Raw genomic sequence first — 14,930 nt, 5'->3', positions numbered from 1 at the left:
TTACAGAGACTTTCACAAGACAAATGAAGTTATCACCACTGCTTATGCTCCCAAACTGTAAAGGGTTAAATATGGCATGCATGCTTATCAGTTTGGCTTTAGTGTCTAGCACAGATCCAAGCGTTTCCTGTTTTGAAGTTCACTATTACTTTCTCAATGTCAGCGGTGAGCTCATGGTGAACCCTGGGTGCTTCTCACAGCCTCAAGATGGAGACTGTGAGAAGCACGTATGCAAACACGATTGACCGCGCTAAGATCCTCCTCCTTGGCTCTGATTGGTTGTTTCTGACTGGAAGCAGCGGTATATTTGTACAGATGGCAGTATGACGACAAGGAGGATCCAGAGGAGCTTGATGTGTTCACACAACATATTGACAATTTTAACAAATTTGCAAAAAATAAATTCTTATAAAAGTTACCTACTGCAACTTTAAGGACATGAAAATGTTTTATTTACTTTTTTATAAAAGTGAATTAAAAACCACAAAATGAATAAGATATTAGGATAAAAATGAAGATAACTCAGAGTGAATCAGGTGTTACACATGCAGAGTTAATAACGCCAGCCTATGTAAATAACTCACCGCTAAGAAACAATAAACAATCGGATTTATAACTGCTCCAGTAGTGTGTGTGATATCTATAATAACCGCATCAATTTAATTCCCAGGCGATCTAACAAACACATCATATCTATGCCATCTGTCTCTGCTGGGCCGACTGGGAGCAATGGAAACACGTTGATAAGGAGAGGTTGTATGATCATTTTAGTTACTGAAGCTCGCAGCTTCAGGCACGGAGCTAAAGAGGAGCTGTTGGGAGAGGCGATGAAGAGCAGGCGTTGAGCTCATAAACATGCTTTACATGCATATGGGCAGTGCTGAAGCACAACCTGGATCCTAATAAATATGAGCAAACCCAATATCTGCCAACATGACACACATGCGGATGAGTAAACGGCCTGTGTGACGCGACAACAAACACACAGAACACACATGAGTAACATAATCTGGAAAACTCAGACTTCTTTTTGCTTTAGTGCCTTGCATTACTCACGCCTCATGTGCTTTTTCTTATTTTGATACTTTTTACCACAAACTTTATCTTGTTGTGGCCTTTATTTGCCAGATCAACACATTGCCCTGACCATCAAATCCTCATGTGTAAATCGGCAGCGGCAGGGAAGCTGGTTGCAGTTCACCAAGGTTCACTTTTCACCAGGACAGCAAAAGTTTAGTTCATGGCATATTTGTTATGGGTTGTGGCGGATATGGACCAAAACGCAGGAAAGACGTTGAGTGTCACCCTGGAAAGGAAAATTAATTAAAGCAACTTGCATAAAAGATGAAGAGAAACAAACCAGGCACAAAAGACAGGAAAACTGACAGGGCAGGAAATGAAAAGATCTGATGAGAAGTGAAAGAATCTGACTGGTCTGTAACTTCTGGGGAGGTGATTAATGGTTTGATAACCAGGTGAGCAGAATCACTAGAATACAGTAGATCTAAGTGAGTACTAGAGGAGCTAAAGGTAAAATGACTTAACATAAAAAGGAATATGCAGCGATCTAAACAAGATGCAAAAGGATCCACTGAATTAAAAACTAAAGGGTAACACTAAAACAGGAATCTAAACAAAGACACAAAGAACAGAACACAGAAGAGAACAAAACGCCCAAATGAAAACCAAATAACTTCAAAAATATTCTAAATACAACTCAAAGGCAAAAAAACAAAACACAAAGACCTGTGAATTATGACATACTGTATGTATGTGTTAGAAGTCCAGACCTGAATCCATCGTAGAATTTGTAGCAAGACTTGAAAACTGCTTTTCTCGGATGCTGCACAGAACAATCTGTCCGAACTTGACGCACTGTAGTTTGTAGAGAACAATGGGCAAAAATTTCAGTCTCCAGATGGGCAGCGCTAGTAGAGACATATCCCAAAAGATTCACAGCTGCAAGAGCAAAAGGTCGTTCTTCAAAGACTCAAGGAGGCTGAATACAAATTAAGATTTTTATTCTGTAAAGAAAATGTTAGAGCCCTTTGTCATGTTCCCTACTCTACAGAACTACATACTGCTTTGTGTTGGTCTATCAAACAATATCTCAATACGGTCAAATTACAAGAAGAAATGTTATAAAGTGACAAAATCTAAAACATTTAGGGATGTGAACACTTTTGTCAGATGATAATTTACTTCAGTTTGTCTGTATAGTGATACTATGTTACATAACATGGAGACAATTCTCTTCTAGAAACATAAATGACTTCCAGTTATTGATGTGTACAAATTTTCAATTTGGCAACAGAGTACTGACTCAGGAGGACCTGAACTGAGACAACAAAATCAATTATGTCGAAATAAAAACAACAGCTAAACATTCGTCTTGATGAAGCTTACTTGGGACTGGGAAGTAAATTTAATTGGCAAACTCTAATTTTGTTCAGACTCTGAGGAAATGTCCAAATCAGCCAATTATTTCTAGTTTGCTCGCAGGGATTTGTTAGTCAACTGTCAACAGAGCTGCATGGAAGATAATTGGAGACATTATTAGCCATGTTTGCTGGCATGGATCGTGGTTATATTCACTGTAAATAGGGAATCCATCCTTCCAGTCCCAGTCTGTCATGTTGAGGGTCTCAGGGGTTGAAGACCAGACTGGATGATGGAAGGATCACAAGCCCATTATTACAGCGGCAACACAACAACCAACGACGATGAAAACTCATCCCTCAAGTACATTTAGAGACTACATGTGCACCATTTTATAATTAAAATATTTGCCAGAAAAGTGAAGATAACCTTACAACCATTTATAGAGCTTAGGAAAAGCAAGCACCTCTTTTTTCCAAAACTGAAGTTGTGTTTGTCGTTTCTAAAAAGTTTCATTAAAACACCATCGACCCTTGAAATGCCTTCATCCTCATAAGCAAGTTACACACTGATTGGTCATACGGTCATAACTGTAACTATAAAATATTTGAGCTACCGGGCGTGCCGTGGTGGCGTAGTGTTAGCGCGACCCGTATTTGGAGGCCTTGAGTCCTCGACGCGGCCGTCGCGGGTTCGACTCCCGGACCCGACGACATTTGCCGCATGTCTTCCCCCCTCTCCTTCCCCGTTTCCTGTCAGCCTACTGTCATATAAGGGACACTAGAGCCCACAAAAGACCCCCTGGAGGGGTTAAAAAAATAATAATAAAAAAATAAAATAAAATATTTAAGTTACACTTTTTCACCACTGCCCCTTGTTCAAGGAGCACAGAAAGAAATATGATTCAGCCTGTCTGTAAATGTAAACAGATGTTAACATTAGATTTGCAGAGATTGTAGAAAATGTGAAAAGAATTTCATCGTTGTAAATGTCCTACACTTCGCATGACCTCAGTTGCGCGATGTTATTGGGAGCTGCAATCCTGCTACACTTTCACCATTTTTGTTGTGGCGGCGCGGCCTGGGCTGTGGCGATTCCTTTAGGATTTGAAACTCAGTCTGTCATCACTTTCTCCTTGCAGCTTTGTGGTGATGCTTTATTAAGGAGCATTAAAAAAAGCCTCACTTGTATGTTCACTTTATTAAGATGGGGACATGTGTAATTCTACAAGGGACTCCGCAGACTCCCAAATCTCATTCAGCACCATTTTAAACAACATCAAGCACAGAGAACATTCACAGGGAAGAAAAGAAGTGATGACAGACAGCAAAAGCTACATCCTCTGTCACCAACGGCCACATTAATAATCTGGTTTTCATTTAAATTATTTTATACCCAACCTCAAATGTGCCAAACCTGTTTTTCTTTCATCATGCAAAGACAACGACAAGATGGGGAAACTTGTGAAAAACAAAGCATAAAGATGAGCATTGTTCAGCATCTCTTTAAAAGCCTGACAGTGAAAGATTAATCAGAGAGACAATCTAAGGAAAAAAAAAAAACGTTTTTAAGTGCTGGTTTGGATGGTTACATAATCATAAATTCACCAATATTCTGCTGTGCTGTCCCCACAGACACTCAACCCGAGCTCCAACTCTGAAGCTCTATATGGAAAACAATATTAATGTAGTGCTGCTGGGAAAATAACAGTGTGTGATTTGCAATTTGCTTCAATCCCATTTGGTCCGAGTTGCCTAAAATAGGTCTGTCTGCAGGCCGCTTCGGCTGCAATCTCTCAGACATGAGCGATACGATCAGAAAAGATGAAAGAAAATGGGATCAGCAGTTGGCATATCATCGCTGTCGACTCCCCACGACGCACGCCTGAATACTGACTGAGCTTCTTAGTCACTAAGCAGGTTTTTGACTAATTCTCTGTCTTTCTTGGTTAGACAGCAGCATGCATCAAGGAGGAGAACGAGGAGAAGGCAGCGTGGCATGATGAAGTAGAAGAAGAAGAAGACACGCCTGTCTTGAAACACTCTCACATGCGCATTTGGCAAGGCTAGGTTGCTTCCCTTGAGGCCAATTCATTGAAACAGTTTCAATCAGCTCTACTAAAAATTACACTTATTTAACAATGGCCTCTGTACAAACACACATTCAGTGCCTCAATAAGAAATTTCCCTGTGGAAGACACTCGTCAGCAAATAGTGTTTAGAGTCAGAACAAAATTAGGTCTCATTCCACTGCTTAATAAGTAAAGCCTCACCGAATGACATAAGAACCTTGTTGTATAAATCGTGACGGTTTGATAGCAGATATTTTAGATTTGGTACTTAAGAGTGTCAGATGTGACAACAAATATGGCCTTGTTGTAGAAAGAAAAAACTCTGTAAGCCCCAGTTATCAATTTAACCATTTACTATTATTACATTTGTATAACATCATTGACTGGTATGTCTCCAGTTTCTCATGTTTCCATCATTTGAGATAACCACATCGATCACAACAGCTGTCCTCTGCTGCTTATCCACGATCAGAATGTCTGGTTGGTTGGCTTTACCATTTCACAGTTTCAAATTTTCATTTAGATAGTTTCACCTTATTAAATTACTTAATTTAAAAGATGCCAACTGTATATTTTAAAGCCTTCTTAAACATTTCTGTTAGTATGATAAAAGTGAATGAGAAGTTCAAAAAGTGTTTTATGCTCATTTTTTTTAATGGAGTTTAAAGGTGCTAACCATAATCTTGTAAGTTAGGGTGGTTTTTTATATACTGACAGATTTTAATTATTTTTAAAATGGCTTTCTGTGACAGCTTCATGTGTTCAGTGATTATTACTTGTGCAAATCCACTTTATTGCATAAAACAATTTATAGACTAATTTATTTTGTTTTTAAATGTGCAAATTAATGGTGCTGTTACTGACATCTGTGAAACTGTGAAAATTAAGTACGTCACTCCATAAGAAACATACTCTTTTTTTTTTAACAATAAATGTTAAAAAATATTTATTTTGAGATTGTGCTTCTTGGTAAGACTTCAGAATATCATGAAATATATCTAGATGTATGTTTAGGTACAGATAGCGTATATTTAAACTCTTAGGACTAAAAAAAAAATAACAAAACTTGGGCCCCAAAACAGTGGCCCTAGTAAGCCATTACGTAAGACCGGCCCTGTGTGTACGTCAGTGGACATGTAACAGGTGAAATGGACGAACTGGGACCAGTATTTGGTTCATAACCACAATTAATCAGCTGGACACAGACTAACTAATTCACAAAATTCAATATAGCATTCTGTCTTAATGTCAGTTTTTACAAGATAATTGCACAAAGACTTTAAATCTCTTTCCTTCATCTCCAAATACTAAACATAAATCAATTGTGAGATTTTGTGCATTAAAGATGAGCTTTTCTATGAACCTCCTGTACAGTCTTGATGAAGCTCACCTTTAAACCGCATCAATAACCGACCGACTCAAAGTGAGGAGGACACGTTTCGAAGATAATTAAGAACATGACTCGATTCGCTTGAACACTAAAGCAACAACTAGTTGAGTTCCATCCAAATCGGCGCTCACAACAACCCTTGGACCCAACATGCGCTGGTTTTCTGATAAAACAGCAAATGTGCGCCTCCATCATTCAGAGGCACAACTGTTGCTCTAGCAGGGCTCCGACTCAACCCGCCTCTGCTCCGGCTGAACAGGTGCAGACAGGGACCGATAGTGAACAAAAACAAGCAGAAAAGCACAAAAATAAAGCAGAAACTTACATGTCTAAGTTCCTGCATGCGGTCCTTCATGGTTCCTTATTTCCACCGACGTGGTTCCTCCTGCTCCCGTCGTTTCTTTTCTATTTCCCCGCCTCCCCCCCCTTCCCTGGATGTGAGCTGATGATGGAGCGACGGGGCGGAGACCGACTGGATGATGCGAGCCGGACGCGCGGGGAGAGGTTCCGAAACCCGGTTCTCCTTACAGACAGGGACTACTTTTATGTGTTAAGGTGAGGCACGGCCTTCCGCCGATTCCCAATCAGACACATACATAAAACTCCCCTTTTAATCCATCCGCAGAAACAAACTCTTGTCTTTTTAGAGTGAATTTGGCTCCAACAGGAATTGGGATAAGTTAACAAAACAACAACAAACACGACCTGCTTGGTGAACTGAGACGGGAATGTTTGTTTGTTCAGGTTATCGATTGATCAGGTTAAAGGATAACGCCCAAGTGGTTTCCAGTGAGTAACAGCGACATCTTTTGGCCACAGGCGAGAAAAACATTTACATAGAAGGCAATTCAAAGTATGAATCTATAAAAAGAAAAAATATTGCGTTATGTTTCTTGTTGAACTCGCAAGATAGGAAAATACAATAAAATGAGTTTTTGGGTTTTCGTTTTTATCTCGACACTCACGTGTATCTAACTCGATGATTGCGTGAGAAAAGGTTTGGACTCTACTGGTCTACATGCTTCACATCAACAGTTTTAGCTCTTGCATCACCACAGTTAGCCAAGCGTTTATAAATATCTAATAAAATTATTTTTTTTCCTCACTGATTCCAAATGTGACCAAAGTTCTTGTTTTAGGCTAGCTGGAACAAAAAAAAAACATTTCTATTTGCCAAATGATGACTTTCTTTATAAAAATTGGACTTTCTAAATGCCGTTTTGCTGATTCAAACCTACTTCAATAAGAAGTGCTTTATATTAAAATGGTTTGCTCTTTGTTAAAGAATACGCCCATGCATTATCCATTTCATACAGAATGAATTTGAGAAAAAAAGTGAATAATCCAGAACATAAATTAGAAAATGAAGACAATTCAATTGAAAAGTATTTTTAATAGGATAACATTGCCTCTGTTTTATTTATTTATTTTTTTGTTTCCTAGCAGCTCATATTCGGTCTTCAACTCAAACTGAAAACTGCATCTCCTTACAGCTTCTGACAAAACATCAAAGCACTTGATAAAATATAAAAAGCGATTTGGTGTAATTTATCGCTTGCGTTTTGTCCACTTGAATTAGAGACCTGAAAAGTCCAATCAAGCCGAAGCTCCAGGGGACACTGCATGAGTGTGTGTGTGTGAGAGAGAGAGAGTGAGACAGGGAGAGAGAGAGAAAGAGAGAGAGAGACGGCGCTAATGATGGAGCAGCTGCATGAGTCACAGCTAGAAGTGAGGTCTCCGCTGACGTCCGGTGTATTTCGTGTCGGGTCGAACGTTCCTGCAGGAAACAGCAGTCAAGAGGGAGAAGGGGCGTCAGCCAATCAGAGACAGGTTTCAAACCAGACTGAAGTGGGTTTAAACTGTTAGAGCTGAAACAGAAAAAATATCCATTTTATTTTGGAACAGTTTCCCACGTACTTTCCTTGTCGCCTTCGTCTGTCCTTTTTCTCCATTATCCAGTCTCGCCCCTTCTTCACCGATTTTCCTTTCATGTTATTAAACTGACACCTTCGCAAAGACAGAGAAGAGCTTCTTAAAGTATTCAAACCGTCTCTTTAGCCGGGAACACTCACAACCAAGGGTCTGACTGAGAAGAGCTTAAACATCCGAATGTGAAAGGGAGGAAAAGCCACCTGACAGAGTTTGAAGTCAGGCAGGACAACGGCCCTCTCTGAGCTCCTGTCGGTCTTTTGGCTTCATCAACACAAGTATGACTCAACCTGCACTGACTGACGCCGAGACCTGCTTTACAACTTAATCGTAACTTGCTTTCAGAGTTCTCCAAAACAAAAGTGACTAATCGCATTCACAGAATCAGGTAATTGCTTTAATCGTCTCGTGTCTAAGAAAGAGAATAAGGCAAGCAGGCTGGATATTGAAGGCAAAATCCTTTAAATGAATAAAAAGGTGAAGATTTTTAAAAAATAAATTAGGCCAAGTATTTTAACTGAAGGCTTCAAGCATCAGTAGGAGAACAATTGTATTGAAGCTGCTTCAACTTTGCAATAAAGTAGAACAAAATAATGACTGAAATAAGCTGCTACACAAAAAACACAAATATTACTATAGTATTAATATTCTAAATGAAACAATATGTGCAAAAATTACTGCTTTGCTTAGAACATATTTACCTTTGTCCTGAATACTGAACCTGGTTTGCAACAGTTCTGTCTGACGTTTCTGACCCCAAACCCTGAAATAATTAGAATTTAATAATTAAAAAAAATTAAGATAGAAGTTCCAAAAACAGGAAGTAAGTCCAAAATAAATAAATATATGTTTCTTACTTTGGGAAGAGCTCCCGTCCCACCAGCGAACAGACAAAGGAAGAACCTGGAGGTAAATAAGAAGCGATCCGTTTTAATTTGTAATGAGCTTAAAAGAGTTAAATCAGAACGACTCCTATGATTATTAGCAGGTGGATGAACATTATATGAATGTATATGAAGGTGGATGAACATTATATGAATGTATATGAAGGTGGATGAACATTTCTGACTTTTTAGCCTTGGTGCTGTTTGGGTAATCCACCACCATGCCTCCACTGAATCCCGCCCTCATGGCCTGAGAGGTAATGAGTTCAAGCTTTTAAAAAAAGAGACAAAATTAAATGTGATGATTAAATGCACAAGAAGGTCATTTCAGACTCCAAATGAAAGCATCTTAGATTTTCTACCTGCTCTGAGTTTTCAGGATAAAGCTGAAAAACTGCCCGAGATCCTCTGGCCTAAAAGAACAAAAACACCAAAATTACTTCCTGTGAATGTAAGAATCCGCTGTATTAACGTTCAGGTTGACGACAATAAAACTTTACCAAAGACGAGTAGAGGGTACTGAAGAAAGTGTAGAGTCTCTTTGGTGGACTGTGCGACCGCTTGTCGGCATTACAGAGCCACTGCAGTGCAGAGATGCTGACGAGAGTAAAACAGCACAAGTTTTAATCACTGAAACAATTCAGAACTCAGCTAAAAGCGTTAAAATGTGTCGGATAAGCTGCCGCGGCGTTTACCTGATGCAGCCGTCGAACGTGCCCGGCCGAAAAGGCATGCCATGACCCATGTCCCCCAGCAGGAGGTCTCCCTCCACCTCCCTGTCCAGAGCAACATCTGGAAGCATCAAGGAAAACAGTCACCGCTTGGTGATTAGACAGTAATCCGCATCCACTAGTGAGAATGCACATATTGGTATAAAGACAATATGTAAAAGCAACCAAAAATCTCTCAGCTGGTAGCCTGGAAAGCTAACAAGGAACTTTACGTTTTTCCATTGTCTAATAGTTACCTTCAACCTATGGAACATAAAGTCTGCTTGTTTTTATTAAACAAGAAAAACTAATATAAAAATCACGCCTGAAGTTCTGAACTGCTGCAGGTCGTTCTTGTTTTTCTCATAAAAACCAAGTCTGGCTCTTTTATCAAATATTTTGAAGACAACACACGATTCGATACCTCAACATTAATAATCATTGTACTTATACTATACAAAAAAATCTCAAGGTTACTTCCCACATTTGTTTTTTTTTTTAGTTTAACTTGAAACAACAGATGGATGAAGCACAAACGTGCAGAAGGATAGAGACACAGAAACTCCTCTGCTATGCTTAATGAATTGTGCTTCATTTTTAAAAAGCGTGTGAAACTAACCGAGCATGGCGGAGCTGATGTCGACTCCGACCCAGTAGTGTCCCTCCTCTGTTAGATAATCTCCACTGAGACCAGATCCACACCTGGGAGGCAGAACAGAACTTAGCGCCTCACGTTTCTCTGCTCCGGCTCCAAGCAGTTCTCAGATTAACATTTTATACATTACAAATACACAGTTGATGTAAATGTGCTGACGTTTATTAGCTTTGTATGCAAAAAATAACATCGTTATTTTTCGTTATAACATCGTTCCTGCATTCATAGCCACAGAGATGGCTATGAATGCAGGAACAAGAGAAATAATTATCATCTATATGTAGAATCTAACTATAACACATATAAATTATTATTTTACTAAGGTTTTGCTTCAAGTAAACAGCCGGTGTAACTTACTTACCCAACGTCTAACAGGAAGCAAGCCTGTCCCTCTGGCAGGCTTAGCAGCTCCACTGCTCTCTCCGACATCTGAGTCTGGATCTCAATCATCCGAGAGCTGTCGATCAGGAAGTACAATCAGACTTCGTGGAGAGAAACGTATGTGCGCAAGAAAACAATCTCCTATTAACAGCACCATTCAACATCTAGCTCTAATTAATAGATAAAATGCAGCAAAAAAAAAACAGATAAGTAGTCATTTGAGATACTACACTAAAGATTTTTGGCACCAATAAAACTCCAGTAATAAAATCTGAGCAATTATTCTTTGCAGATAAGAAAAGAATACTGATTTGACTTTTTCAGAAACTTAAAGCTCAAAGTTTCTCCAATTTTAAAAACCAGGATAATTTTAAGTCCAAAATAGAAATCCACTGGGGAAAATAAAGAAAATGAAATGTTTGTAAAATCAGCAAGAAATGCAAACTACAGCGACATACTGAAAATTAGCCAATGCATCCGTCTTAACAAGCATATGAAAAGTAAACAATGCTCCGAGCAAACACAACAAAAATAAATAAAACATAACCATAATCCGAAACACAGGACAAAACAAGAACCACAACAGAGCAACAGATTAGTTAATGAGAAACATTACTGAGCAGGAGCTCAAAGCGCTTAAATGGAGACATTTTCACAAAAGCCCCAAACTTTACACATATAAAGGATGCAGACTTACTTCTGGGAGTATTTCTTTGCTTCATCTTCGTTGTAGAACTGCAGAGATGAGATTAGATCACACAGTTCAAACTCAGTAAATCACATGTCTGTAGGTCGCTGCTGATTTATTTTATCTAAATGTGACAAAGCTACAAAACCACTGACACGTGAAGAACGGTTTAAATGAGTTTCCTCAATATACCTCTTTAAATATGCTACGTTTCAACTAAGGAGACACACCAAACGCTTAATGAAACTACTTCTGCACTTCCACAAACACACACTGCGGTAAACAAAGCCGTCAAACTCACCACTTCCGGCGGAGCTGTGTGTTCAGGTCTGCGGCAGCTGGAAGCCATGGTCCTTCTGGCTTTATTTCTTTATCTGTTGTTAAAAAAAAAAAAAAAAATCAAGCTAAATGTTGTGATCGCAGCAAGCTATCCACATGTGAAACGCCACAGTTCTTGTTCGCTGATTTAAATTATGCTCATCTATTGGGAAGCGGCGCTTTATCGCCACCTGCTGTTCATTAAATTCAACTCATACTTTGATCTTGTCCGGTTACAAACAGGAAAAGAAAAACTAAATAAACTCCTTTGCATTGAATTCATAATCAAAACACCAGTTTGTAGATATTTAAAGCATATCATAAAGCTAAAAAAAATAATAACTCAATGATGCAGATACTTTTTTTTACCATCTGCATCGTATACTGAAATCTTACCTAGTCAAAAAACTGACTTAAATCATATTATTATCATTATTAATTATTATTATTATTATTATTATTATTATTATTATTATTATTATTATTATTATTATTATTATCGTCTTCATCATCAATTTAGAGACACAGTCGAGAAAAGCAGATAATCCTTTGTACTTTTTCAATTTTATTTCTGAGTTGTTTTCTTTCTCCTTACAGTACCGTAGAAAGATTGTCCTGCACGAGTCACGTAATTTCAGTTTTCTTGTCTAAAATAAAACCCCTCCAATATTGGCAGTTATTGTAAAATATTAATTTAAAATTTTCAAAATATAAAAAAATATCAATTACCTTTAATTATTTTCAGTTTAATCTGGTTAATAAACTTTCAGGAATCGCGTTTCTTTCTAAATAAAGCCACAAATAGACAGTATTTCAACTTAGTCAAAACCGAGTAGAGAGAAAAATGATCAAAACGTACTCTTACTCTGCTAAAATGCTAAATACATTTCATTAGGTTAGGATATTTTGTTTATCTGGTCTAATTAAATACCATTTGAAATTGGGAAGTAAAGACTTCCCAATGTCTTTACTTTATTCCTGGGTCGGGACATTGAGCTAAGCTAAGAAATATTCATTGTGTTTATAAAGACCTTTTCTCCTATACAGTTGAAATGTCCCAGTTACCTCTAAATGCAGCATACACCAAAATCTTTGTTGTGAATCTGATTGGTAGATCAGTTAAAATACTTCCTGTAAACATTGCACCTGATTGGTTTGTTGCCTTGAGACACCCGGAAGCTGTCTGTCTTCGTTCACCGGCTTGTTGTTGGTAAAATGGCAGAGGTCAGCCAGCGGCTCGGGACTGGAGCCTACCGGCTAGTGACCGTAGGTCCCGGCCACGTTCGCCTGCTGCGTCCCGTAAGCCCCAGCGGACTTCTCCCAATAAACGACACCTGCATCCAGGGATACTTTACCGAAGAATGTGTCCAGCTATTAAAAGGAAGAGCACTTCAGAGCAGTTCTGAGAAACTTAACAGAGTAAGACAAACTGCAACCCATCAGAGGAAAATGGCTTTTCTTGGCTGCACTTCTTTAAACACACATTTAGCTCGTTTATTCTGGCTTCCGGTCACCAGAAAGAGCCAAACAGTCACCAAAACAAACCTGCTGATCCCGACTGGACGCCTTCGGGAGAAGCTGTTCTCATGCGTGAAGCCCATCTGGACCAGTGGGGCTGTTTCAACCCACCCCGACACCCGGTGGTCCCCTCAGCAGCTCAGAGCCTTCTGCACGGTCCTCCTCATCCTCGCAGATGACAGATCAGGGAGCGGAGCTTCACTGACACACCCGAAGCTTCACCCTGGTGCCTGTAAAGCCTCTACAGCAGCTAGAAGTTACAGCAGGTGGTCGGAGGAGGCTCCCCTGCTGCACAGGAGTAAAACCGCCTATTACGACATCCTCAAAGTGTCCCCCCGCGCTACACAGTCACAGGTCAAGACGGCCTACTACAAGCAGTCCTTCATCTACCACCCTGACAAGAACCCGGGCAGCAAGGAAGCCACGCAGCGCTTCGCTGAGATCAGCGAGGCTTACACCGTGCTGGGCAACATCAGTCTGAGGAGGAAGTATGACCGAGGCATCCTGAGCCAGTCTGACCTGCAGAGCCCAGAGAAGCCGTCCTCCAAAGACGCATCGAGCAGAGCCACAAGCTCCCAGCAGCAGCAGCATTATCGTCAGCAGAGAGCCAGGCCGTTCTCCCAAACCGGTGGTCGGCCCATGTTTGATTTTGACGCCTTTTTTCAGGCTCACTACGGAGAGCAGCTTCAGAGGGAGAGGGACCTAAGAGTCAAGAGGAAGCAGATGGAGGAAGAGCAGAAGAAGAGGCTGAAAGAGTACCGGCAGGAGAAGATGCGGGAGCTCGCCGCGTTGATGCTGGCGACCATGTCAGTGATGATCTTAATCAATCTGTTCAGTTCTTGACCCAGCAGCAGCAGCAGCAGACAGTGGCTGATGTTTCTCGGATGGAGGCGGCGGCTCAGGGTGTTCAGGTGTTGCACAGTTTGCAGCAGGAGTTGAAACTCCAAGAGTTTTCAAACTGGATCTTTCTGAAGGAAACCTGCAGGCATCATATTTATGGCTCTTCATCTTTCAAATCGCCATTGAGGCAAAACGGTTGAATCCTTAATGATCAGAGACTGACTGCATATGAATGAGGAGTCGCTTTTAAGCTCGTTTCAGCTTTAAGCTGCTTGCATTTTGAAACCATTTTCTTTTCTATAGCTAAAAATGTGAAAACACCAGAGAATCTGACTTATTAATAGCGAAAACAAACAACAAAAATACAGCTTTAATTGTAGAATTTCAACCAACAGAAGCACAAAATTATTGTTTTCCTGTAAAACATACTTGCTTTAATTTAAAGGAGCAACAAATCAAAAAGTGCAAAAAAAAAAGTCATTCTAAAGAATGTGTGCTCATAAGTTACTTAATGTTTATTCAGCGACTCTAATAATAACCCTCACCGTTCTGATAATGCTTGTCATGTTGAGCAGCTTTCTGTGATTGAACTTCATAAACGGTGATCTTAGAATAACATGGTCAAAGTTTCTTCACCCAAAGCTCTGCCTCATCAGAAACAGCTACTTTGTAAACAATATTGTTTACTTTTTATTTGCATTCTCAGCTCTCAAGCCAGGCAGCTTTTAATTGCTTTTTCTCCAAATGAGGCCTAAAGATGAAGAAGGTGGTTGCTCTTTGTAATGGCGAATGATGCTCAAGCTTTTTTTCCCCCCTTTACACTGAATATGTAATAGGAAAATAAATGCATATTATATGTAAAGAGCAAATGTAAACATCTGCTAGTTTCCGTAGGTGTGTAAATGTAAATAAATCTACATGCTGTACAGAAATGATGCTTCTGTATAATTGTCAAAGTATTAAAATCTGCAAATATTTCAAGGAGAGTTATTTTTGTGTTTGAATGTTTTCATTCAGACTATGCAAAGCAGAGGAACATTAACCTCACAAGAGACTCGCTGGCTGATTTTCCATTTGTACTCATTCAGGTTGTTGAAACAAAAGATGGATGCAGCATACATCTGACATAAACCCAGGAAACATGACTGCGATGTTTAAAACTACACA

At 39.5% G+C, this 14,930-nt stretch overlaps 3 protein-coding genes across 7 annotated transcripts in view; 1 reads left to right on the top strand and 2 right to left on the bottom strand.

Moving 5' to 3' along the window:
- Positions 1 to 6,570, bottom strand: part of stx1a (syntaxin 1A (brain)) — a 60,228-nt gene extending 53,658 nt beyond the window's left edge. For 2 of the 4 annotated variants that reach the window (XM_032590572.1, XM_032590570.1), the window contains exon 1: positions 6,166 to 6,570. In XM_032590572.1, coding sequence (XP_032446463.1) covers positions 6,166 to 6,195 — 30 coding nt within the window. In that variant the 5' untranslated portion in view covers positions 6,196 to 6,570. The remainder of the gene's footprint in view (positions 1 to 6,165) is intronic. The other 2 variants (XM_032590573.1, XM_032590571.1) reach the window with 2 other exon arrangements.
- A 656-nt stretch (positions 6,571 to 7,226) lies between these two features.
- Positions 7,227 to 12,658, bottom strand: bud23 (BUD23 rRNA methyltransferase and ribosome maturation factor). Of its 2 annotated transcripts, none has more exons than XM_032590575.1 (12): positions 12,552 to 12,658; positions 11,097 to 11,134; positions 10,380 to 10,475; positions 9,983 to 10,065; positions 9,349 to 9,445; positions 9,154 to 9,250; positions 9,016 to 9,066; positions 8,839 to 8,924; positions 8,627 to 8,672; positions 8,471 to 8,532; positions 7,758 to 7,847; positions 7,227 to 7,617 (listed from the first exon to the last, which is right to left on the bottom strand). In XM_032590575.1, exons 3-12 carry the CDS (start codon positions 10,466 to 10,468, stop codon positions 7,563 to 7,565), a joined length of 756 nt encoding a protein of 251 aa, XP_032446466.1. In that variant the 5' UTR covers positions 10,469 to 10,475; positions 11,097 to 11,134; positions 12,552 to 12,658; the 3' UTR covers positions 7,227 to 7,562. The 2 variants fall into 2 exon arrangements, with proteins under 2 accessions (XP_032446466.1, XP_032446465.1); XM_032590574.1 differs by lacking the exon at positions 12,552 to 12,658 and adding an exon at positions 11,389 to 11,569.
- On the top strand, positions 12,558 to 14,749 carry dnajc30b (DnaJ (Hsp40) homolog, subfamily C, member 30b). The gene has a single exon (XM_032590569.1). It carries the CDS (start codon positions 12,621 to 12,623, stop codon positions 13,764 to 13,766), a length of 1,146 nt encoding a protein of 381 aa, XP_032446460.1. The 5' UTR covers positions 12,558 to 12,620; the 3' UTR covers positions 13,767 to 14,749.
- The last annotated feature ends 181 nt before the right edge of the window (positions 14,750 to 14,930 follow it).

The sequence above is a fragment of the Xiphophorus hellerii genome, chromosome 18 (genome assembly GCF_003331165.1).
Source record: "Xiphophorus hellerii strain 12219 chromosome 18, Xiphophorus_hellerii-4.1, whole genome shotgun sequence".
Lineage (NCBI taxonomy): Eukaryota > Metazoa > Chordata > Actinopteri > Cyprinodontiformes > Poeciliidae > Xiphophorus > Xiphophorus hellerii.
This window is presented reverse-complemented; position numbering and strand designations above follow the sequence as displayed.